General features: G+C 40.1%; 1 protein-coding gene across 1 annotated transcript in view; it reads right to left on the reverse strand.

The window, feature by feature from the left end:
• Positions 1-25,077, reverse strand: part of DEPDC1B (DEP domain containing 1B) — an 82,314-nt gene that overhangs the window by 44,494 nt on the left and 12,743 nt on the right. Inside the window, exon 3 of the mRNA XM_025447653.3 lies at positions 2,433-2,568. Within this exon, the coding sequence (XP_025303438.1) occupies positions 2,433-2,568 (136 nt within the window). The remainder of the gene's footprint in view (positions 1-2,432; positions 2,569-25,077) is intronic.

Consider the following 25,077-nt stretch of genomic DNA (forward strand, 5'->3'; position numbering starts at 1 on the left):
GTTTCACCATTAAGAAAAATTTTATTAATTTATTGAGAGAGAGTGTGTAAGCATAGGGCAGGAGGGGTGGAAGGAGAGGAAGAGAAGAATCTCAAGCAGACCCTGTGCCCAACACAGATTCCAATGCAGAGCTTGATCTCACAACTCTGAGATTATGAACTGAGCCCAAACCAAAAAAAAAAAAAAAAAAAAAAAAAAAAAACAGAAACAAGCCCAAATAACTGGTAAATGTAGGAATCAAGATCCAAACCCAGTAGTCCAATATCTTACTTTCCACACTGTACTGCCCCTCAACAAGCACAAGTTTTATTTTATTATCATATATTTTTTATTTGTATAAATGGTGAATCAAGAGAAAAGACAGAATAAAACAAAAACAAAAACCAACAAGCAAAGAGGAAGCAAAGATAGAAACCGGGAAAGTAGAACAGAAAAAAATGAATGATGAGCTCTAGTTCTTTAAGAAAAATTGTTTCTTTTTTTTAATATTTTATTTATTTATTTGAGAAAGAAAGACAGCGAGAGAGAGAGAGAGAGAGAATGAATGAGCTGGGAGAGGGGCAGAGTAGAAGCAGACTCCCTGCTGAGCAGGGAGCCCAATGCAGGACTCGATCCTGGGACTCCAGGATCATGATCTGAGCTGAAAGCAGACACCCAACTGACTGAAAAAAGGAAATCAGGGGCACCTGTGGGTGGCTCAGCAGTTGAGCGTCTATCTTTGGCTCAGGTCGTGACCTTAGAGTCCTGGGATGGAGTCGCCTATCGGGCTCCCTGCAGGGAGCCTGCTTCTCCCTCTGCCTGTGTCTCTGCTTCTCTCTCTCTCTCTCACGAATAAATAAGTAAAAATCTTAAAAAAAAAAAATGTCTGTTGAATAACCACTCTATCAATGGGAACATGCTAGATGTTGAAATGAAAATGTTCAAAAAAAAATGTATCTGATCTCATGCAACTTACATTTTAACTTTCTCTAGACAGGAACTATCAGCTAGGCCTTGATTAAGTACTCCTCATTAGGAATGAATTAAAAGTTCTCAAATACCCAAAGTATTTCCACTTTGTTTTCTAATTATCTATTTTTGTACTGTATGCTTCACTAGACTATGAGCCTTTTTAGAGTTAAAACTGTATCACATATTACTGTATCCATGGAGCCTAACAAAATACATGGTACGCAGCAGACACCCAATAAATATTTGTTGAATGACTAAATTAATGATTTCCAAATATTATCTTGCCTTTAAGTTCCAGGATCATTATCTCCATCTGCCTATGAGACACCTCCATTTAATACAAGCCATGTTTATCATCAAACATACTTAAAACCAAATTCATCACTGTCCTGACAAACCTGTAAGCCTTTATGGAGTCTCTATTTCTGTCCTGGTGTCATTCTTTTTCCTGAATTATCTTTGAAAAAACTGGGACGCCTGGGTGGCAAGCAGTTGAGTGTCTGCCTTCGGCTCAGGGCATGATCCTGGGGTCCCAGGATCGAGTCCCACATCAGGCTCCCTGCAGGGAGCCTGCTTCTCCCTCTGCCTGTGTCTCTGCCTCTGTGTGTGTGTGTGTGTGTGTGTCTCTCATGAAAAAATAAATAAAATCTTAAAAAAAAAAAAAAAAAAGCCTAAGCTTCTTAACTATTATTCTCTTCAAAGAGAGAATACAATCTCTTCAGGAAAAAAAAAAAAAAAAAAAGGTTTTTCTTTGAATTAAATTGCCTAAAATGTTTACATCACATCTTTGCAAATAAGTATGAATTGGACATCTATTAGACTATATTACCTTAAAAAAATTTTGTGAGTACAATTCTGAAAAAGTGCCATATAAAAGTTCTTCTCTGTTTTATTTTTTAACATTGTCTCAATCATAGTAGCCTTCTACTGAGAATACTTTTAAGAAAAAGTATGCAAAAAAATTATAGTCTATTCTACAATAAGCTTATTAGGTTTTTTCCAAAACTAGCAGAATCTACCGTTGTTCATCTATTAGGGATCATTCCACAATACTTCACACCCTAACCTTCTTACTTTCAACTGCTAATACTTAGAACAAAATTCAAGAGTACACAAAGAGAGAAAAGGGTAACTTCTAGAACACAGGAGAAAAGGAGATTATATAAGGGAGTTGCCACAGAAACCTGCTTGGTCTGAACCTATGAAAATAGCTATGTATTTGGTCAAAATGTCAACAGGCAAGAGAGAAAGAGGCCAACAGCTAATCTTTCTCTGTTACTGTTCTCTCAGCTATTGACACATAAGCTAGTGTTTTAAAGTACTTTTAGACCACTGTTCATAAAAAGAAGTAGACTAAGGCTGGTGGTTCACAGATCACTTCCTACTTCTGGCTGCTGTAGCCTCACCCCCAGCCACCGTCACTACCACCACCCTCCCACTCCACATCCACCTCCCTGCCCATCTTTTAGTAACACACTTACCACCACAACTGGTCTTACTGGGATGTTCTCCTGTGAAGTGCTCTGTGGGGGGTCATTCCATTCGGGAAATTTAATAACATCCTTTTGGTATGCAGGCTTCTTTGGATATGGTTTCAGGGGTGAAGAAGGAGGAAATCTAAAAACCAAGAAGGAAATCTTTATTACTGCTGTCAATGGGAGACATAGGGGTATTTTAACAATAGTTCTCATTTCTTGTATCCTTGAGAATTTATGTAATAATTCCAAACCTCAGATAATAAATGAGGTCATACTCAATCAAATTATCACATATGGCTTACTGTACCCAACATGGGATTTTTTTTCAATGTTCATTCATTACGCCTATCATAAACATTTATGAAGAAAAACAGGAATCGAACATGTGACACATTATGAAATAAATAAAATTTGTTCTCTTATCAAATGATTTTCATGATTAAAGATGTTCTTCATGGGCTGCTAAAGTAATATCCATTTCTTTCACCCAGCTTGAAATCCTTACCACCTCGCAACTCTCTCCAGAATTTATAGATGGTACATATATAAATAGAACTTATGGACAGATGAATTCTCCGTGATACTTGCTGAGAAAGAATATATTGGCACAAGGCTCTTACAGCCTAATATTCATTTTTATAATTAATTCAGGTATAGATTAATCCTCTTTCCTTTGTATATGGAACACTTCACTTAGAGGAGGGGAAAGCTACCCAATTCCTTCTTTGCCTTTTTATACGCTTCTCTGTCCCTATCCCTCCAAGACACTGGCAGCATCACTCCTTGGACTAACACAGAGAAGCCGAAGTACAATCTAACTCTCTTTAAGCTAGTCTAGACCGTATCTGATAAAGAGTAACAGAAAAGTAGTTAAATACAAATTTTCTTCAGAGGAGATTTTTCTGTTTGTTAGAAAGAGAGATTGCATTGCCTTGAAAGAGTAACACAAGAACTCTTTTTTTTTTTTTTTAAGATTTTATTTATTCATGAGAGACACAGAGAGAGAGGCAGAGATACAGACAGAGGGAGAAGCAGGCTCCATGCAGGGAGCCCAGTGTGGGACTCGATCCCAGGACTCCAGGATCACACCCTGAGCCGAATGCAGACACTCCATCACTGAGCCACCCACGTGTCCCAAAAACTCTCCTTCTTAATGTTGACATGGAAGTCAGGAGGTAGTTTACTTTTTATTTATTTAAGCCAAAACAAAGGTTTAAAATCTTATCCATGATACCCACAGGAAAAATAATTCAAATAAACAATAAAGATCTTATTCTTAAGGAAAATGCATAGAGATATAAAGAATTTTTAAATGTCTATAGTTTACCAAAAAAAAAAAAAGTCTGTATTGAGGTAAATCAGAAGAATCACAAATAATAAGCACTATAGAGGAATATTTCAAGAATAGTCACAAGAGACTTGAAAAAGGATGGCTAATGAAATTAAGTTGAGATTCATCTTCTCTGAAAAGAATATCCAATAACTACACTTTATTTGAAAAGTCAGTGAGAAAAAAAATGAAATTAAATTGAGTTAAAGATAAATAAACTGAAAGACAGCTTAAATTTTTTAATCAAGTTATCTCCAAGGCAGGTATTTCCAAACAATTCCAAAATACAAATTAAATAAATCTCCAAAGCCAGTGAAAGTTACTCTGACTCTTAAGTAAAGGCTGACTTGCAGAAGTCCGATCCTATTGCTAAGCCAACAATCACAAAAAAGTCCTACTGCCCTACTGCCAACCAAAGTATATAGCACGTGTGCACACTCAGGCACACACACACACTCTCACATTTACACACACATATAATGTTACAAACATGTCCAGGGAGTTCACAGGTCACCCATCTTTCAGTTCCTTAAAAATTAAACACCATCCCTACCCCTCACCCCACCACTAATACCCACTGCTTACCGTCCCAACTCCTTCAACTTAAGTGTGAAAATATGACCTGAGTTCCAGCCCTAATTCTCTCACCAACAGTCTGTGTTGTCTTCTGGCAAGTAACAGTGTGTCTCAGTTAAAGTTTATTCATTTGTCCAATAAGGATGACCCCATAAATGTTCTCCTGGGTTCAAAATGTGTTTCCTGTATTCCCACACCCAGAAACAATTAATACCTTCCAAAAACCAAAGTGGTAGTTCTCATGTGGAGAACTGTGATAGGAGAGCTACCAGGGAGCCACATTCTTCCTTCACCCTGGGAAGATGAGATCTCTGCCATAATATCTGCAGCTGTCACAGGAGGTGTGGGATCTTTAGGGCAATCTGACCAAAGATGAAAATGCAGAAGAGCTCCCCCTCATGGACTTCTTTTACTGCGTGCACTGAGAGTTTTCCCTGTAATTTTAACACTCCAATTATGTCATCTTAGGCTTTAAAGCCTGTCAGAGATGACCTAATCCAAATGTCACATTTTTCACTTGGGGAAATGAAGCCCCAAAAGAGGAAAGCAAACTTACTGAAAGCCTCACAACGAACAGGCCGAGAGAACAAACCATCTTGCATCAAAGATTTGCAAGCCCTATTTATTTAATAGGGACATTACAAAACTTTATTGAAAGAAACTAATGATGTAAATTGATAGATATATTAAAAAAGAAGATTCAATACCCATATTCAATAGTAAAATGTCAATGTCAATACTCCTCATGAAGATAGATACTTAAGAAGAAATTCTGATCAAAATAAAAAGTTTCCTATGTTATGCTGAGTGAAATAAGTCAATCAGAGAAGGACAAACATTATATGGTCTCATTCCTTTGGGGTATATAAATAATAGTGAAAGGGAATAAAGGGGAAAGGAGAAAAAATAAGTGGGAAATATCAGAAAGGGAGACAGAACATGGAAGACTCCTAACTCTGGGAAAAGAGCTAGGGGTGGTGGAAGGGGAGGAGGGCGGGGGGTGGGGGTGACAGGGTGGTGGGCACTGAGGTGGGCACTTGACAGGATGAGCACTGGGTGTTATTCTGTATGTTGGCAAATTGAACACCGATAAAAAATAAATTTATTATTAAAAAAAGTTTCCTATGAAACATGATAAACTGACTGTAAAATGTATATGGAAATGCAAGAGGCCAACAACAATCAAGACATTCTTGGGCAGTCCCAGTGGCCCAGCGGTTTAGCGCCGCCTTCAGCCCAGAGTGTGATCCAGGAGACCCGGGATCAAGTCCCACGTCGGGCTCCCTGCATGGAGCCTGCTTCTCCTTCTGCCTGTGTCTCTGCCTCTCTCTCTCTCTCTCTCTCTGTCTCTGTCTGTCATGAATGAATAAATCTAAAAAAATTTTTAAAAAGACATTCTTAAAGAAGAAAAACAAAGTGAAAAAAAAAAAAAGAAAGAAAAACAAAGTGAGGTGACTTGCCCTACAAGCTACCGAGGCTATTTAAGATAACACAGTCGGGGCAGCACTGATGGCAAAGACCATGGACTCTCAGCTTCAACATCACCGACATTTTGGGCTGGATAATTCTTACCCTGTGGAGCTGTCCCATGTACTGTGAGTTGTCTGGCAGCATCTCTGGCCTCCATCCACTGGATGCTAATAGGACACCCTCCCACGTGAGATAACCAAAAATATTTCCAGACACTGTCCCCTAAAAAATGGTTCCCAGGTGAACATCATGGGTCTAGACAGACAATCTAAAACAAACATACATATTTATTTAGAAACCTGATTTACAAGAGAAGAGATATTACAGATCAATAAAGAAGTATGGACTGTCCAACTGGTTATCCCTTTGAGAAATGTGAAATTGCATCCCTGCTGCAGAGTGTACTTCCAAAGATGTTTTACAAAGGCACTTCCCATCCACATGGTCTTTTGCAAGTGATCTTGCCACTACCCTATCAAGAGGTATTCTGAGTGTTTTTCTCTATTCTTTTGAGTCTGGGTGATCCCACTCCAACTGCTTTGGTAACTAGAAGATGGTAGGAATGAGACAGCCCTTAACTGGCCTGGAACGCCCTTCCTGTCTCATAGAACTCCCAGGCTCGTTGCCAAGCTCTTAGAAACCAGCCATCAGGTACAAAAGGGCCACGCCCCTGAGAGCAGCATACTGAGAGGTGCCTAAGCAACAAAAAGAGGCCATGGGAGATGAGACACTGCTCGGAAGGAAACTGAGGTCAAGAAGCACTGCAGCTCCAGACTTGGGCATGTAGAAGTCATCCTGGAAGTGGATTTTCCAGCCTCAACAGCCCCAGGCAATGTCCAGCTAAGACTCCCCCCCAAATTATGTAAAAATAACAATGATTGTTTTAAGCCACTGTGTTTGGGCATAGTTTTGTTACACAACAGAAAAGCAGAATAGAAGTTTGTGGCATTTCTATCAGGACAGGCTATCAGTGGAGGCCTGGAGAGCTCAGGAAGACATGTTAGGGGAGCCTAGAACAAATGTCAGGAAGTGGTGGTTGGAGGCCATAAGGACCCATGTTGCATAGTAGCACCAATTTCAGTCAAAACTGTCACCTGCAGCAACATGAAAAGTACAAAAAAGGTGGATGTGGAGAAGGAGTTCTCCAGGACGAATGTTGAAAGTGCCGGCTGGTTTCTTTTAGCCTTGATAACAAGGTATGGATAGAAATAAACTGAAGAAGGACTGCTTCAATTTTGAAGCAGAATTTAGAAGAAATTCAAAGGACCCATGACTTGTTTCAAAAACAAAACTATTTATCATCCCCAAACTCCCCCAACAAAAGATTATTATTTTTTTTATTCATGAGAGACATAGAGAGAGAGACAGAGAGAGAGAGGGGCAGAGGCAGAGGGAGAAGCAGGCTCCATGCAGGGAGCCCAACGTGGGACTCGATCCCAAGTCTCCAGGATCACACCCTTGGCTGAAGGCGGCGCTAAACTGCTAAGCCACCTGGGCTGCCCCAAAAGATTCTCAAGGTAAAAATGGCCTTACGACCAATATCAAATTCAAGATGTTTCTGGTAAAATATGGTCTCACAGGATGCTTGGGTGGATCAGCAGTTAGGCGTCTGCCTTCAGCTCAAGGAGTGATCCTGGAGACCTGGGATCGAGTCCCGCATTGGGCTCCCCGCATGGAGCCTGCTTCTCCCTCTGCCTCTGCCTGTGTCTCTGCCTCTCTCTCTGTGTCTCTCATGAAAAAAATAAATAAAATCTTTAAAAAATAAATAAAAATAAAACATAGTCTCAGACCAGTCACATGTGTGGCTATAAAAGACTTTAATTGAGGCACCTGTGTGGCGCCTTCGGTTAAGCGGCCAATTTTTTATTTCAGCTCAGGTCACCATCTCAGAGTCCTGACATCAAGCCCCACATTGGTCTCTGTACCCAGCAGGAAGTCTGCTTGAGGATTCTCTCTTTCCCTCTGCCTCTGCTCCTCCCACTGCTCTCGAGCACAAACACACCCTCTCTCTCTAACATAAGTAAATCTTTTTTCAAAAAAAAAAAAAAAAAGACTTTTACCCTAACCTCAAAAAGACTGAAGGCAGCACCTTACAGATCATCTTGGTTAAACTGAGAGTTTAAGAATCTTGAGGGGGAAATATGCAGAATCACTCACAGGAAGCAGAACTCTGTCCTAATCAAGAAATGGCAGACCTATGTTCAACTGCACTTTAGAAGTGCTATGGGCCTGTGATTGCTTTATGTGATGCCATAATGGGATATATTTGAGGAGTCGTGAGGCAGGCAATGAATGCAGTTTGCAAATGAATTGTAACCAGAATGCATTTTGCAAGGATGGCCACAACAGTATTGTCCAGCTTTCCCCAGTGTGGCTCTTCCTCAATGTGGCTTTCATGAGGTAAAAAACTCAACAAGATAAGATTTCTCTACCCCCGGAAGGTGAGCAATCCCAGTCACTGCTTTGACAAATGGAATATGGCAAAAGTGATGCTTTACCAATTCTAGGCCTAGTCCTTAGCTGCCTGGCAGTTTTCTCCTTTTGCCTATTGGAAATATTTGTCTTTGGGATATATCCAAGAATGGTTGGAATCCAGCCACCATGTAAGGATAATGATCACCCTAAGACCATCACGCCACAAAAAGAATAACCCGTGTGAAGATGCGCGATAGGATCAAACCTCATGTAAAAGGAGAGAGGGACGAAGAAGCACAAAGGCACCAACCACATCTCTGAGCAGAGAAAGAAGTCATCTTGGAAGTGAACTTTTGTAGCCCAGCTGGTGCCTTAAGGATAATGGACAAACTACCAGATGAGCTCTTTCTAAATTCTAGACACTAACGTTTGAGATAGGTTGTTTTTCAGAAACAGAAAATCAGAACAACCCTAACTTCATATCATGAATAAAAATCATGAGTAAAACCATAAAATTTAGAATATGATAAAAAAATGTCTTTCAGTAATGAAAGGATCAAGCAAGATACAAAAACTACAAAGTGTAAAAAAAAAAAGACTGACACATTCACTTATGTTAAAATAAAACTTTTCTGCTTGTCAAGACGCCATGAATAAAACAAAACAAAAAAAAAGATCTTTGTAATCCAAATAACTGAAAAAAGGATGAATATCCAAAATATGTATTTTTAAACTCCTAAAAATTTATAAGAAGAAAAAAAATCCTATAGAAGAAGGCCAAAGTCACGAACCAGGTATCTCCAGATGTAGAATCAGGAATAATGAATAAACATACAAAAGAGGCACCTATCAGTAATCAACATCACAAGCATTTCACACTTAACAGATTGGGAAAAATTAAGTTAGTCAATACCAAATGTTTTCTACTACTGGGACAAAAATTAGCAGAGCCACGATGGAAAATGGTTTGGCATTACCTAGCAATATCCCCTAAACTAATTCCACTCTATGTAACTGGGTAGCTTAAGGAAACTTGTACACATGTGCCAAAGGAGACATGTCCATAAACGTTCATGGCAGCCTTGTTTATAAAAGCAAAAAACTGGAAGCAACCTAAATCTCCAGTGGGAGGGAAACAGATAAATGGACTGTGATATACTGATAGAATATAAAGTAGCTGAGAAAATTCCATAACCAAAAAGACATCCACGTGGATGAATCTCAAAAACCATGAGAAAGAAAAGAACAAGTCAGAGAAGAACACATACTCTCTGATATCTGTTATTATGAAGTTCAAAACAGAGAAAAATATTCAGAAGTCAAAGCAATACATTGCTTATGGATACAAGCATAAGTGTTAAAACAATAAGGAGAAGCAAGGAAATGATTAACACAGAAGGCAGGATATTGATGATCTCTTGGAGAAGAAAGTGCAAATTGTCAGTAAACAGGTATTCACTTTATTATTCTTATATAAATTATTCAGATAAAGTGTATACACTCTTGCATGAAATCTATTTTTAAATACAAATGAGAACATTTAAAAAGAGCAGAGCTCCCTCTAGTGGACCATATTTGTCTTTGCTTTTAGGATTCTAAATTTAATCCTAACATTAGGATCTTGGATCCCTAAAATATAAAGTCGCTTAGGAATGATCTAGTTGTACACCAAATAAAATGAGACTGGAAGAGGAATCAGCCACGGCTAATCATTCACTATAACAATCCAGGTCTCGTACTGCCACCTCTATTGCCAAATTTTGGTTGGAAAAAAAATAATTAAAAACAAACCATTCCTAGGATGCCTGGCTGGTTCAGGGGATGAAGCAGACTCTTGATTGCAGGGTTTTAAGTCTGAGCCCTATGTTGGGTGCAGAGATTACTGAAAAATAAAATCTTTTAAAAAATAGAATAAAATAAACCATTCCAGAATTACTATCCTCTGATGACCTTACTTGAAACAAAGTTGAATGTATTACTTAATCAATCAATACAAAATATTCCAAGGCATCTAAACTGCAAGGAAAACACCGTTTATAAATCTTAATAAATCTGAGGCATAAATGACAATGCAAAAACAAAGTTCTTCCCATAATGTATGCTAAAACTGTTTCTTCAGCATCAGCAGAAACTCGCAGCATCTACCGCTTTGGCCAGCCTGCCTCCTTGCCTCAGTAAGCCTCAGGCTCTGTGCAAGAAAAGCCAGGCGGAGAGTGACTATTACAGGAGGTGACCTGACACTGGTTCCCAAGAAACCCGGGGTCAGGCAAGCCCACGGCAGCCTGCGGGGCTCCACGGGGCTCCACGGGGCTCCACGGGGCTCGGTCCCCACTCGACACTGGTCAAGACCAGCGGGGGTACAGGATCCGCATCCCGGAAGACGGCCAAGGACTGCATTCCGCCCTCCTGCTTAAGGCTGTACCAGGAACATCCAGTGTCTGAGGGAAGCTGAACAAAAGAGGAGGCTGGAAAGAGCGGGCGGCCTGCGGAAGCCCCGGCCTCTGGGCCCAGGCCCCGTCGTCCACCACCGCGCAGGAGCCCCGGGGGCGGGCCCAGGCCCCAGGCCCCGCAGCCGGCACGCTCAACGACTGGGGACCCCCCACCCCCAGCCCCGGGTATTAGGGAAACAGCCGGGGAGAGCCCGCGGCTGAGACCCAGGGGCGGGCGGTGGGGGAGAGAAGGGCCCTGGGCGCTGAGGACAGCCAGGGTGCGCCCCAAGGCCCGGCTGCGGGGACCCCGGGGACCCCGGCCCCCCAGGACGGCCGGCCCCGCTCTGGAGCGCATCCGGAAGGGTGCGTTTCGCTCTCCAGGGACTGGAGGCAGCGGGCCAGGCGGCAGCGGGCCAGGAGGCAGCGGGAGGCAGCGGGCGGCCCCGCTTCCCTCCAGCACAGGCCCCGCCACCGCTCCCTCCTCCCGGACGCGCAGCGTGCGCCCCGCCGGCTCCTTCAAGATCTGGAGTTTTGCATCCCAGCCCCCAGCCACAGGGACAACCGTGGCGCCGGGCTCAGCAGTGCCGAGGTCGAGGGCAGGGATCTGACCGAAGCCTGGGACCCAGGAGCGGAGACTGGTTGCTCCTCTGCGAGGTCCCCCCCCGGGGAGGGGGGCACAGGGAGACATCATGTCCCACCAGTCCTCCCCACACAGGGGGCCTTCGGAGAAAGCACCGCGCCCCCACTGAAGGCTGGGGTCACTTACGCCGAACCTGTCCCCCTGCGCCCAGCGGGGGCATCCCTACCAGGGCAGGTGTGACGAGCCAGGGCAGTGGCCTCCGCTTCAGACCGACCCGCCACCCCCACGTGTACCAAGTCTACTGATTAGAGTGCTCCAAAGCGTCAGCTTCAGTTCTGGTGGAAATAAGACCAGGCTTTCTTTCCTTTCTTTTTTTCTTGTATTTTGAATTGTTTGCTCTTTTTTTTTTTTCCTTTGGAATCAGGCCTACAGTTTCTTTGTTCATTTGTTGGTTTGTTTCCTTTTCTCAATTTTGGTATCAGGCTTTTCTCTCTCTCTCTCTCTCTCTCTCTCTCTCTTTTTCCTTTTTCTTCAGAATCAGGCTTATAGATTTTGTTTCCTTTTTTGTTAGTTTTCCTTTGTTCTTGGATTAGGCTTTTCTTTTCTTTAACCAGTCTTAATAAACCAATCAAAGTGCACCCAGGTAAAGGTGCAAGCACTCCCCATTGCAAGCAAAGAGGAACTCTAGAAGACTGACGTCTGGGAAAGAGAAGCCAAAACACAACAGCAGAGTACACACGGCATACATCAGAAATACTACATGAATTGCTAGGCCCTGGACAGTCTATGACCTGTTCTTAATATAGTATTACTCTCATGAGCAGGAAACATAATAAGCTTTCATAAGATGCAGAAAACAGAAACCTAAAAAAAAAAAAAAAAAAAAATTAATTAAAATTTTTTAAAAATAAAAAATAAATTTAAAAAAAGCCCAGAAACCTAGACATAATGACAAAATGGAAGTTCTCCCCCAAAAGATTAAGAAGAAATCAAAGCCTGGTATTTGTCCAAAACAGATATAAGCAATATATCTGAAGAAGAATTTACAACAACAGCCAGAAGAATGCTAACTGGGCTTGAAAGAAGCATAGAAGACACCAGAGAAACCCTGGCTACAGAGATAGAAGACCTAAAAACCAGTCATGCCAAAATAAAAAATGCTGTAACTAAGATGCAAAACTGCCTAGTTGTAATCAGAATGAGGATGGAAGAAGCAGAGGAACAAATAGGTGATAGAGAAGATAAAATTATGGAAAATAATGAAGCTAAAGAGGGAAATAAAGCTATTAGGTCATGAATATACCCAAGGAACTCAGCAATTGCACAAAGTGCAATAATATCCACATCATCGGAGTCCCAGAAGAAGAGCAGGAAAAAGAGGTAGAATATTTATTTGAACAAATTATAGCTGAGAACTTCCCTGATATGGGTAAGGAAACAGGCATTCAAGTCCAAGAGGCACAGAAAACTCCCCTCAAAATCAACAAAAACAGATCAACACCAAGACATATCATTATCAAACTTGCAAAATACCAAGATAAATAAAGAGAATTCTGAAGGCAGCTAGGAACAAAAGGTCCTTCACCTGAAAGAGTAGACACAAGAGGTTATTAGTAGCAGGCCAGAAAAGCACATGATATATTCACATGGATATACTATATCCAGCAAGGCTGTCATTCAGAATAGAGGGCGAGATAAAAAGTTTCTGAGACAAGCAAAAACTAAAGGAGTTCATGAACACTAAACCAGCCCTGAAAGAAATATTAAAAGATATACTTTGAGTGGGCAAGAAACCAAAAGCACCAAGGACTTGAAAGAAACAGAGACAATCTACAGGAACAGCAACTTTACAGGCAATACAATGGCACTAAATTCGTATCTATCAATAATTACTCTGAATGTAAATAGACTCAATGCTCTAATCAAGACACAGAGTATCAGAATGGATTAAAAAAAAAAAAACATCAATATGCTGCTTACAAGAGACTCATTTTAGACCCCAAAACACCTTCAGATTGAAAGTGAGAGGGAAAGGAAACAGCCGGGGAGAGCCTGCGGCTGAGACCCAGAGGCGGGTGGTGGGGGAGAGAAGGGCCCGGGGCGCCGAGGCAGCGGCAGAGCGGCGAGGGCAGCCAGGGTGCGCCCCAAGGCCCGGCTGCAGGGACCCTGGGGACCCCGGCCCCCCAAAAGAGAACCATTTATCATGCTAGTGGACATCAAAAGAAAGCTGGAGTAGCAATCCTTGTATCTGACAAATTAGATTTTAAACCAAGGACTAATAAGGGCAAAACGACTGAGATCACACCATGCATATTTTCAGACCATGCTTGAAGTCAACCACAAGAAAAAATATGGAAAGACCACAAATACATGGAGGTTAAAGAACATCCTACTAAAGAATAAATGGGTTAACTAGGAAATTAAAGAAGAAATAAAAATACATGGAAACAAGTGAAAATGAAAACATGACAGTTGAAAACCTTTGGGACACAACAAAGGTGGTCATAAGCAGGAAGCATATAGCAATTCAGGCCTTCCTCAAGAAGCATGAAAAAGGGCAGCCCAGGTGGCTCAGCGGTTTAGCGTCGCCTTCAGCCCAGGGCGTGATCCTGGAGACACAGGATTGAATCCCATGTCGGGCTCCCTGCATGGAGCCTGCTTCTCCCTCTGCCTGTGTCTCTGCCTCTCTCTCTCTCTCTCTCTCTCTCTGTGTGTGTGTGTGTGTGTTCTCATGAATAAATAAATAAAATCTTTAAAAAAAAAAAAAAAAAGAAGCAAGAAAAGTCTCAAATACACAACCTAACCATACATCTAAAGGACTTAGGAAAAGAACAACAAATAAAGCCTAAGACCAGCAGAAGAAGGGAAATTATTAAGATTAGAGCAGAAATAAATGACACAGAAATCAAAAACACAGTAGAACAGATCAAGGAAACTAGGAGTTGGTTCTCTGAAAGAATTAACAAAAATTGTTAAACCCATAGCCAGACTGATCAAAAAGAAAACAGAAAGGACCCAAATAAAATCACAATGAAGGAGGAGACATTACAACCAACACTGGAGAAATATAATTATAAGAGAATATTATAAGCAATTATCTGCCTACAAACTGGGCAATCTGGAAGAAATAAATTCTTAGAAACATATAAACTACAAAAACTGAAATAGGAAGAAATAGAAAATTTGAACAGACACATTAATAGCAAAGAAACTGAATTAGTAATCAAAAATCTCCCAACAAAACAGGGGGCCATCTGGCTTCCCAGGGGAATTCTACCAAACTTTTAAAGAAGAGTTAGTATCTCGTTTTCTCAAACCATTCCAAAAAATATAAATGGAAGGAAAACTTCCAAACTCATTCTATGAGGAATTACCTCAATTCCAAAACCAAAGACCCCACTAAAAGAATTACAGACCAAAATGCCTGATGAAGATGGATACAAAAATTATCAACTGGACACTAGCTAACTGAATCCAACAGTACCTTAAAAGGATTATTCACTACAATCAAATAGGATTTAGACCTGGGCAAATAGAGGTGGTTCAATATCCACAAATCAATTAACATGAACACCACATTAATAAAAGAAAGGACAAAAACCATATGATCCTCCCAAGAGATGCAGAAAAAAGCATTTGACAAAATACAGTATCCTTGCCTGATAAAAACCTTCAAGAAAGTAGAAAGAGAAGAAACACACCTCAACATCATAAAGCCCATTTATGAAAGACGCACAGCTAGTACCATGCTCAAAGGGGGAAAACTGAGAGCTTTTTCTCTACGGTCAAGAACAAGACAGGGATGTCCACTTTCACCACCGTTATTTAACACAGTACTGAAAGTCCTACCCTCAGCAATCATACAACAAAAAGAAATAAAAGGCATCCAAATCGGGAAGGAAGAAGTCAAACTTTCACTCTTTACAGACAACATAATACTCTATGTAGAAAACCCAAGAGACTCCACCAAAAAATTGCCAGACTGATATATGAACTCAGCAAAGCTAGAGGATATAAAATCAACATGCAGAAATCTGTTGTATTTCTATATGCCAATAAATGAAGCAGCAGAAAAAGAAATCAGGAAATTCATCCCATTTACAATTGTACCAAAACCCATAAGATACCTAAGAATAAACCTAATCAAAGAGGTAAAATACCTATACACTGAAAACTATACAACACTTATGAAACAAACTGAAGAAGACACATAGAAATGGAAAAAATTCCATGCTCATGGATTAGAAGAGCAAATATTGTTAAAATGTCTATAGATTGTTATAATACAATCTATACAGTCAGTGCAATCCCCATCAAAATAACACCAACATTTTTCACAGATCTTGAACAAACAATTCTAAAATTTGTATAGAATCAGAAAAGATCCTGAAAAGCCAAAGGAATGTTGATAAAGAAATGCAAAAAGGAAGGCATCACAGTTCTGGATTTCAAGGTGTACTACAAAGCTGTAACCATCAAGACAGCATGGTATTGACATAAAAACAGACACATAGATCAATGGAACAGAACACAGAACTCAGAAATGGACCCCCAACTCTGTGGTCAATTAATCTTCAACAAAGCAGGAAGGAATATCCAATGGAGAAAGTCTCTTTAACAAAATGTGTTGGTAAAACTAGATAGTCACATGCAGAAGAATGCAACTAGACTTTCTTACACCATACACAAAAATTAATTCAAAATGGATGAAAGACCTAAATGTGAGAAAGGAAACCATCAAAATCCTAGAGGAGAACACAGGCAGCAACCTCTTTGAACTTGGCCACACCAACTTCTTACTAGACACATCTCAGAGGCAAAGGAAACTAAAACAAAATGAACTATTGGAACTTCATCAAAATAAAAAGCTTCTGCAAGGGAAGGAAACAATCAACAGAAGTAAATGGCAACCTTCAGAATGGGAGAAGATATTCACAAATGACACATCAGATAAAGGGTTAGTATCCAAAATCTGTAAAGAACTTATCAAACTCAACACTTAAAAAACAAATAATCCAGTTAATAAATGGGCAGAAGACATCAATAGACACTTTTCCAAAGAAGACATACAGATGGCTAACAGACACATGAAAGGATGCTCAACATCTCATCATCAGGGAAGTACAAATCAAAACCACAATGAGATACTACCTCACACCTGTCAGAATGGCTAAAATTAACAACTTAGGAAACAACAGATGTTGGCAAGGATGCAGAGAAAGGGGAACCCTCATACACCATTGGTAGGAATGCAAACTAGAACAGTCAACTCTGGAAAAAGTATTGAGGTTCCCCAAAAAGTCAAAAATAGAACTACTCTATGACCCAGCAATTTTATTACTAGGTATTTATCCAAAGGATACAAAAATGCTGATTTGAAGGGGCACATGCATACCAACATCTATAGAAGCACTATTAACAATAGGCAAATTATGGAAAGAGCCCAAATGTCCATCACCTGATGAATGGATAAAATTTGTGGTATCTATGTATAATGGAATATTACTCAGCTATCAAAAAGAAAGAAATCTTGCCATTTGCAAGAATACAGATGGAACTAGAGGGTATTATGCTAAGCAAAATAAGTCAGAGAATGAAAATATGATTTTACTCATTTGTGGAATTTAAGAAACGAAACATGAGCACAGAGGAAGGGAAGGAAAAATAAATTAGATAAAAACGGAGAGGGAGGGAAACCCTAAGAGACTCCTAACTATAAAGAACAAACTGAGGGCTGCTGGAGGCTGGGGGTGGGGATGGGCCAAATGGGTGATGGGCAATAAGGAGGGCCCTTGTCGGGATGAGCACTGGGTATTATACATAAGTGATAAATCACTGAATTCTACCCCTGAAACCAATACTACACTATATGTTAACTAACTTGAATTTAAATAAAACAACAAACAACAACAAAGATTCCACTATGATTAAAGGATCAAATGAATATTATTAAGGAGCAGAGAGACGTGATCTGGTCTGAAAGACACTCCTACCTTATTAACAGTAACTACTTAGAAAATAAATCCTATTTACAATAGAAGAAAACATATACAATATTTACAGCTTAGATAAAGAAATGTGAGAATTTACAAAGAAAACTACCATCATTTACAGTACCACCAAAAAATGTAAACTACTTAAATCTAAACCTAACAAAATTTGTGCACTGTCTGTACATGCACAGCTACATAGCACAGTTGGGAAGTTAAAGACCTAAATGAAATGAGAACAGTACCATGTTCATAATTTGGAGGACTCAATTTTATTAATTTGTCAATCCCCCCCAAAAAAATGATCTACAGATTCCATGCAATTTCATTGAAAATTTGTACAGAAATTTTTACAGAAATACACAAGTAGATTCTAAAATGTACGTGAACAAGCAAAAGAACTAAAGTAGCAAAAACAATTTGGAAAAATAACAAAGCTGGAGGATTCACACTACGTGATTTCAAGAGTTATTATGTATCTGCAGTAATCCAGACAGTGTTGCATTGGAGAAAGATGGACATACAGGATGAAGGAATAGTATATTAAGTCAGAGGATTCTACATGGTGCTATGTCCTATATCCACACGAATACATGGCCCAAGATCAAGGAATGTAAGTAAGAACATTACTTATTTCCCTCCCAGTGACCCATCCCCACAACTCTTGGCTCTGCAGTTAGGTCCTGCACCCAGAAGACATGCGTATTCTTACCAGGGTACACAGCAAGGGCACTTTAGACCCTTGTGACAGGGAGCAGCAGACAAGAAAAGGAACTCCAGTCATGACAGGGGTTCTTGGTCCTGACCAGCAGGAGGGTGAGCTGCTCTTACTCCAGGGGGGCAAGAATACCTCTGCCACCTCTTGATACTTCTTTGTCTCACTCAACTGTGAGTGGGCATGTACAGAAACATCAGCCCAAGTGCATGGTGACCAAGGGTTCAGACACTCTCAGGAATGAACTTTGGGGTCACACTACTATGTTAGCCACCCAAAGCCAGTCAAGAGTGATAGATGAGGGTAAGGGAATTTACAACAGCAAGTTGAGAAGAGGATGAGAACCAGCTGCAGCCATGAGACTGGCTACTTGAGCAACAAGGGACAGATTCTTCCCAGTAATTTCCATCTCCTGGATTTTGCCTCAGGAAGAAAGCCCCATGAGCGTGTGTGGAGAAGCAGATGTGTGCACCACCAGTGATGGACTCCACCGAGCATGGAGGTGCATGGGTTCACAGCCCCCTTCAAGAAGCCGGCAGCCTCTAGGACAGCAGTCAGCCTCTAGCCACTGCTATCTTTCACATTTTGTCACGATACTTCCAGCACATCGGTGAGAACACGGTGGGTGGTGGAGCCAGGTCAATTCTACCAGAAGATGCAGGACTCCTCTAGCAAGCAACCGTTGTGCAAGGACTCCCCACCAGCCTGGTCAAGACTTTCTCAGAAATGCAGCCTGTGGTCTTTCCCAGAGGTCAGACTGCATTAGAGTGACTGCCCACCCAACCCTTTGCTCTCTTCTCCTTTATGCATTCCAGGTGCACCCCAACCCTAGCATTAATTTCATTTCACATCCAGCCCCACTGTGGCAACTCTTTCTCTGCTCAGAGAGCTTGAACGAACAGACCCAGGCCTGCCTCACCCCAAACCCTGTGTGTTTGTTACAGTCCTTCCATTATGACTTCATATTATACTTAACTACAGCTCACTTGATGTGGGAAAAGAATGAGCCATTCTAATTCAGGAATAGGTGGGGTAATTATTGTTTAACTCCTTCCCAGTAAAAAGGGAACTCCTCACTTACTAACCTTTGAACTTCTTTCTCAATGAATACTAGGCATTGTGCTGGGTTTGGGGGACACAGATAAGGCAAATTCTTTCACAGCCTTATCCTCCACCACTCCCTGTGCAATCACACCCAACAAGTTTCTACATTCTCCAAGCTCACTTATGATGACTGACTGCTTTCACATGCATTTCCCTCCACCTTGACTGACCTCTCTTCCATCCTTGCCTGGCAAACACCCACTGATACATCAAGACTGAACCCAAGTGTCACCTCTGGACCAAAGTATTCTCTGACTTACACTAGCAGAGTTGATTCCTCAGCCCTCCTACAGCACAACCTAATCGTGGCATCTGTGACAATGAATTAGAATTTATCTGTCCTCCTCACTAAACTGGAAGTCTTTGAAGCGTGAGTCATGCATCCAAAATGTTTAACACTGTAGCTGGCATATAATAGGGGCTCCCTGATACCTGAGAAGGGAAAAGGAGACAAAATGAGGAAGACTGCGAGAAGCAGCATACCTGAGAATCTAATTCACAAGGATCTTAACAATGCTAAGAAGCCAGAAAGTGAGTACTAATCAAGTGAAATGCTGACTGGACACTGGATATATAAAAATTCTGAGACAGACTATGCTTTCTGACACTCCCACAGAACACCTATCTAGCCTCTCCCACGTCTAGTTGGCAAGCTTATCAAATTCAGAGAGTGGTATGCCTTACCTTCCCAGCTTTCACAAGTCTTTTCTTACAGCCTACATCTCAAGGAAAATCCCCAATCTTCTCAGGATTTACAGCGTGCGGTTAATTGAGAAAATCTGTTTGCTGCCTCTGTGATCCTTGTTATTTTGTGTCAAAGTAAACAGTATTTAAGAACTACTCCTGTTCAATCTACCTTCTCTGGACGCAAGAGCTTCCTCTTCTTCTCAGGGGAGCTCAGTGAGCTATGTCCCCAGATTTTTCTGGATTCTCAATTCATGAAGCTCCATTACCTATTAATGATCATCGCTAGGCATCATGAATTCATAGGAAAGAAACATGGGTAAGGATTAAAGAAAAAAAAAACTCTTAAAAGAAAAGATAGGCAGCAATCTCTTGGACATCAGCCACAGCAACATATTTATGGATATGTCTCCGCAGGCAAGGGAAACCAAAGCAGAAAATAAACTATTGAGACTACATCAAACTACAAAGCTTTTGCACAGCAAAGGAAACCATCAACAGAACAAAAAAAAAAACCTCAGTGAGTGGCCTTTTTGTTATACATCAAATGATACATCTGATAAGGGGTTAATACCCAGAATATATAAAGAATTTCTATAACTCAACAGCAAAAAACAAATAATCCAATTTAAAATGAGAAGACCTGATTAGACATTTTTCCAAAGATACATCAGTGGCCAACACATGGAAAGATGCTCAACATCACTAATCATCAGAGAAATGAAAATCAAAACCATGAGATACCACTTCACACCTATCAGAATGGCTAGAATCAAAAGATAAGAAATAACAAGTGTTGGCAAGAATGTGGAGAAAAGGGAGCCCTCGTGCAGTGTTGGTGGGAATGTAAGGTGGTGCAGCCACTGTGGAAATCAGTATGACAGTATCTCAAAAAATTAAAAATAGAAATACCATACAACCCAATAATTCCGCTTCAGGATATTCAGCTGAAGAAAACAAAAACACTAACTGAAAAGATATATGCACCCCTATGTTTACAGCAGCATTATTTACAATAGCCAAGACACGGAAGCAATGCAAGTGTCCATCAACAGACGAACAGATAAAAAGAAGATGGGAGGTAGACAGAGAGATAGATAGATATAAAGAATGGAATGTTACCAGCCATAAAAAGAATGCAATCTTGTCATTTACAACAACATGAATGGATCTAGAGGGTATTAATGCTAATTGAATTAAATCAGAGAAATACCGTATGATTTCATGTATATATGGAACCTAAAAACAAAACAAATGAACAACAACAAAAATAGACTCATAAATACAAAGAACAAACCAGGGCTTGCCAGAGGGGAGAGGGTAGATAAATGGGTAAATACATAAAAGAGATTAAGAGGTACAAAATTCCAGTTATAAAATAAGTAAGTCATGATGATAAAAAGTACAACATAGGAAATATAATGAATAATACTGTGACAACTTTGTAGAGTGACAGGTGGTAACTACACTAATCATGGTTAAGGATTTTGTAATATATATTAACTGTTGAATCATTATGTTGGTCACCTGAAACTAGCCTAACAATGTATGTCATATTATGTAATTAAAAATAAATTTTAAAAATTAAGGTTTCTCCACAACTAGGTATTTAAGAAATTGCACCAAATTTATTATCCCTGTGACTTCCTGACCTACAACTTGTCCAACCAGGCCAGTCTCCTCTCCTTTCCCAGTAAAGCCCACTGAGGCATCCTGACCGAGAGCTTCTGTCTTGCTAGACTTGTCACCTGAAATATCCTCTCCCTTCCCAACCCTTCTCATTATCCAGATCCTACATCTCAAGTCCTTCTCAGGACTCAGGTTGAAATCCTCCACCTCCTGCTCCATGAGGCCTCAAAACACTCCAGTCCACACCAAGTGGGCCACCAAAAAAATTCCTGCACTCGCCAGGCAGACAGCATAATCACAGTACGGTCTGGTATAATGTAGGGGAATGGTGGGAGGTACGGCAAATGCAGTGGACTTGCCCCATCTGAAGATTTTCAGGTTCATAATTTTTTAAGACACTGTGTTAGAGCTCTTAATATTAGGAGCCTCTGGGGAAAGGAACTGGGTAGCTGGAAAATAGAAGAGGAAAGGAAACCTTTCATTGCATATACTTTTATACTTTGTAAAGTTTAAAGTATCTTCACAAAATACCAAATTGAAAAATAAAAATGAGATGGGAAAAAATTTTCATGACTAAAAATACTATGCCACTCAAAACAGATGTATCAACCCAAGGACTGTCAGTGCAGCACCTCTAATTTATTATTTGTTCCAGTTCATTTGGGTTAATTAATTAAATAACGCCTTGGTTCTGCTACTTATCTTCTTCATAAATATATACTCTATCTCTCAAGAGAATGCCAAGTTAAGGAGGAAAAGAATCATGTCATGTTTCTTTTTTATCTCTTTCACTGTCTTAGATTGAAAACACATGTGAAAAGTACTCAATATTTGGAATCATAAACATTTAGAATTTTAAAAGTCCTTAAAGATCTAGGCCACCCTGTCATTTTATAGATGAAAAACTGATGCCTATAAAGACTAAGAAATATATCCAGCTATCACAGGACAACAACCCAGGACATGATGAAAAGAATAAAAACAAAAGAAAAAACAAAAGCACATACACAATTTTGAGTTTACTGTAAAAGTATAAAGGATGCCCACTAGAGGGAGCCAATAGTCCATTAACTTGAAGGTGAGGGTCCTCAAACTGTTTCCTTCAAAAGGATAAGGAAAACTTTTTCCCAGGGCCACAGAATGACTTAAGAGCCACATACCTAAACAATGTAAATTCAAATTTCTTTCACCAGAGGTACAAACAGATTTTCAAATCTCCAGCATTAAAAAATATTTTTAACATACAGTAAAATTGGCTTTTTTTTTTGGTACACAGGTCTATCAATTTTAATATATGTTTTCATTTATACAACCACCACAATCAAGAAACAAAACAGTTCCATTATTCCCCAAACCTCCTCCTCTGACTTTACAGTCACCCCACCCTACCCACCTACCTACCATCCACCCTGTGCACACAATGGCATTCCATCATATAGACGTAAAAATATTTATCCATTCACCAATGGAAGGACATCTGGTTTGTCTTTAGCTACTGGCAATTATTAATACAGTTGTTATAAATATTCATGTACAAGTTTTTGGGTGAAAACAGGTTTTCATTTTTCTCAAGACTGGGAATACTAAGTCAAATGGTAAATATATGGTCAACTCTAAAAGAATATGCCAAACTGCTTTCCAAAGTGACAACCCAAGCTTCCTGCCTAGAAGAGATGATATTTCCAATTGCTCTCCATCCTCTCTAGCTCTTGACATTATCAGTATTTTTATTATTTTAGCCAATCCAATTGACACACAGTTGTATCTTATCATGGTTTTAATTTGCATTTCTCTAGTGCTAATCTTGTTAAACATCTTTTCAAGTGCTCAGTAGCTATCCAAGTATTCTGTTCATTTTTTAATTGAGCTGTCTTCTTAATGCTTAGTTTTGTATATTCTTGACAGCAGTCCACTGTCATGAATGTTGTTTTCAAATATTCTCTCCCCATCTGTACCTTGTCTTCTCATCCTCTTAACAGTGTCTTTCACAGAGGAAAGGTTTTAATTTTGATGAAGTTCAAGTTATTATGTTTGTTCTTTTATGAATCATGCTTTTGGTGTCATGTCTAAGAACTCTTTGCCTAACTCCAGCACGTAAAGATTTTTGCTATTTCTTTCAAATTTTTATAGTCTTACATTTAAATCTTTGAATCAACCTTTGCATAAAGTATGCAGTTTATATTTGAGATTCTTTTTTTTTTTTTTTTTTTTTTTTTTGCATACAGAGGATATATATCCAATTGTTCTAACACCATTTGCTGAAAAGACTATTCTTTTTCCTGTAAATGTTATACCTCTATCAAAACTCAACCGGGAAGCCGGGGTGGCTCAGTGGCTGAGCCTCTCCCTTTGGCTCAGGTCGTGATCCTGGGGTCCTGGGATCAAATCCCAAATCAGGCACCACAGGGAGCCTGCTTCTCCCTCTGCCTATGTCTCTGCCTCTAAGTGTGTCTCTCATGAATAAATAAATAAAATCTTAAAAAGATAAAAACAAAAAAACTCAACTGGCCATATTTGTTTCTGGACCACCAATTCTGTGCCAGTCTAAGAGTCTATCTCTTTACCAACACTACAGTCTCCATTATTGTGGCTTTATGTAGAAATCTTAAAACTGGGCAGCATGCTTCTTGCTTTTTAAATTAAGAATGTGAAAGTAGCATTCAGTAAGGCTGACAATATCTACATAACAAATTCTAGTTTCAAATTAAAATTAATATTTTGGAAATAGGACAAAAAGAAAGCAAATATGAGGGAAAGAACGCAAAGAGGGAAATGAAGAGAAAAAAGTAAAAAGTAGGAACATGAGATACACAAGAGGTAGAAACACAGAAAGAAAAAGAAGGAAATAGAAAAAGGAACAGGGAGAGGAAGGAAAATAAAAAGAAATGTTCTCTACATATCGGATCTCAACCCCTAAACCTAAGCAAGTGAACTGAAACACCTTCCAATTACTACTATTCACCAGAGCTAGCTAATGAGAGCGGTTCAAGGCTACATAACTCCCCAGACCGGGAACCCCATCCTCCTAAAGATCTACAGTAGGCCAAACACTTTCCTCATTATATCATCCAAAACAAGCAATTATCATAAAAGCCACTTCAATTTTTATGTAACCCATTACAATAGGTTTGTTTTTTTAAAAAGATTTATTTACTTATTTATGATAGACATAGAGAGAGAGGCAGAGACACAGGCAGAGGGAGAAGCAGGCTCCATGCCGGGAGCCTGACGCGGGACTCGATCCCAGGACTCCAGGATCCCACCCTGGGCCAAAGGCAGGCGCCAAACCGCTGAGCCACCCAGGGATCCCCTACAATAGGTTTAAATAGGTTTAAATACTTCTATATAACTGCCTGCTCACATACATAAAGGGACAGATTTGATGGTCAGCCTGGAATTTCCTTAACTAGAACATTCCTGGGTACTAGGTTGAGATGTTTCTCTTTTTTTAAAGATTTTATTTATTTATTCATGAGAGACACAAAGAGGGAGAGGCAGACTTAGGTAGAGGGAGAAGCAGGCTCCATGCAGGGAGCCTGATGTGGGACCCGATCCCGGGACTCCACCAGGATCACACACTGGGCTGAAGGCAGACACTTAACTGCTGAGCCACCCAGGCATCCCATGGTTGAGATGTTTCAAAGAGAAAAGCATCTGGTTCTCTTTGGAGGAAATATCCACCCTGTCCAGCTCCCTGGGTTGCCATGAAGATCAAATGAGATCATG

Source organism: Canis lupus, chromosome 2 (genome assembly GCF_003254725.2).
Source record: "Canis lupus dingo isolate Sandy chromosome 2, ASM325472v2, whole genome shotgun sequence".
Classification (NCBI taxonomy): Eukaryota; Metazoa; Chordata; class Mammalia; order Carnivora; family Canidae; genus Canis; species Canis lupus.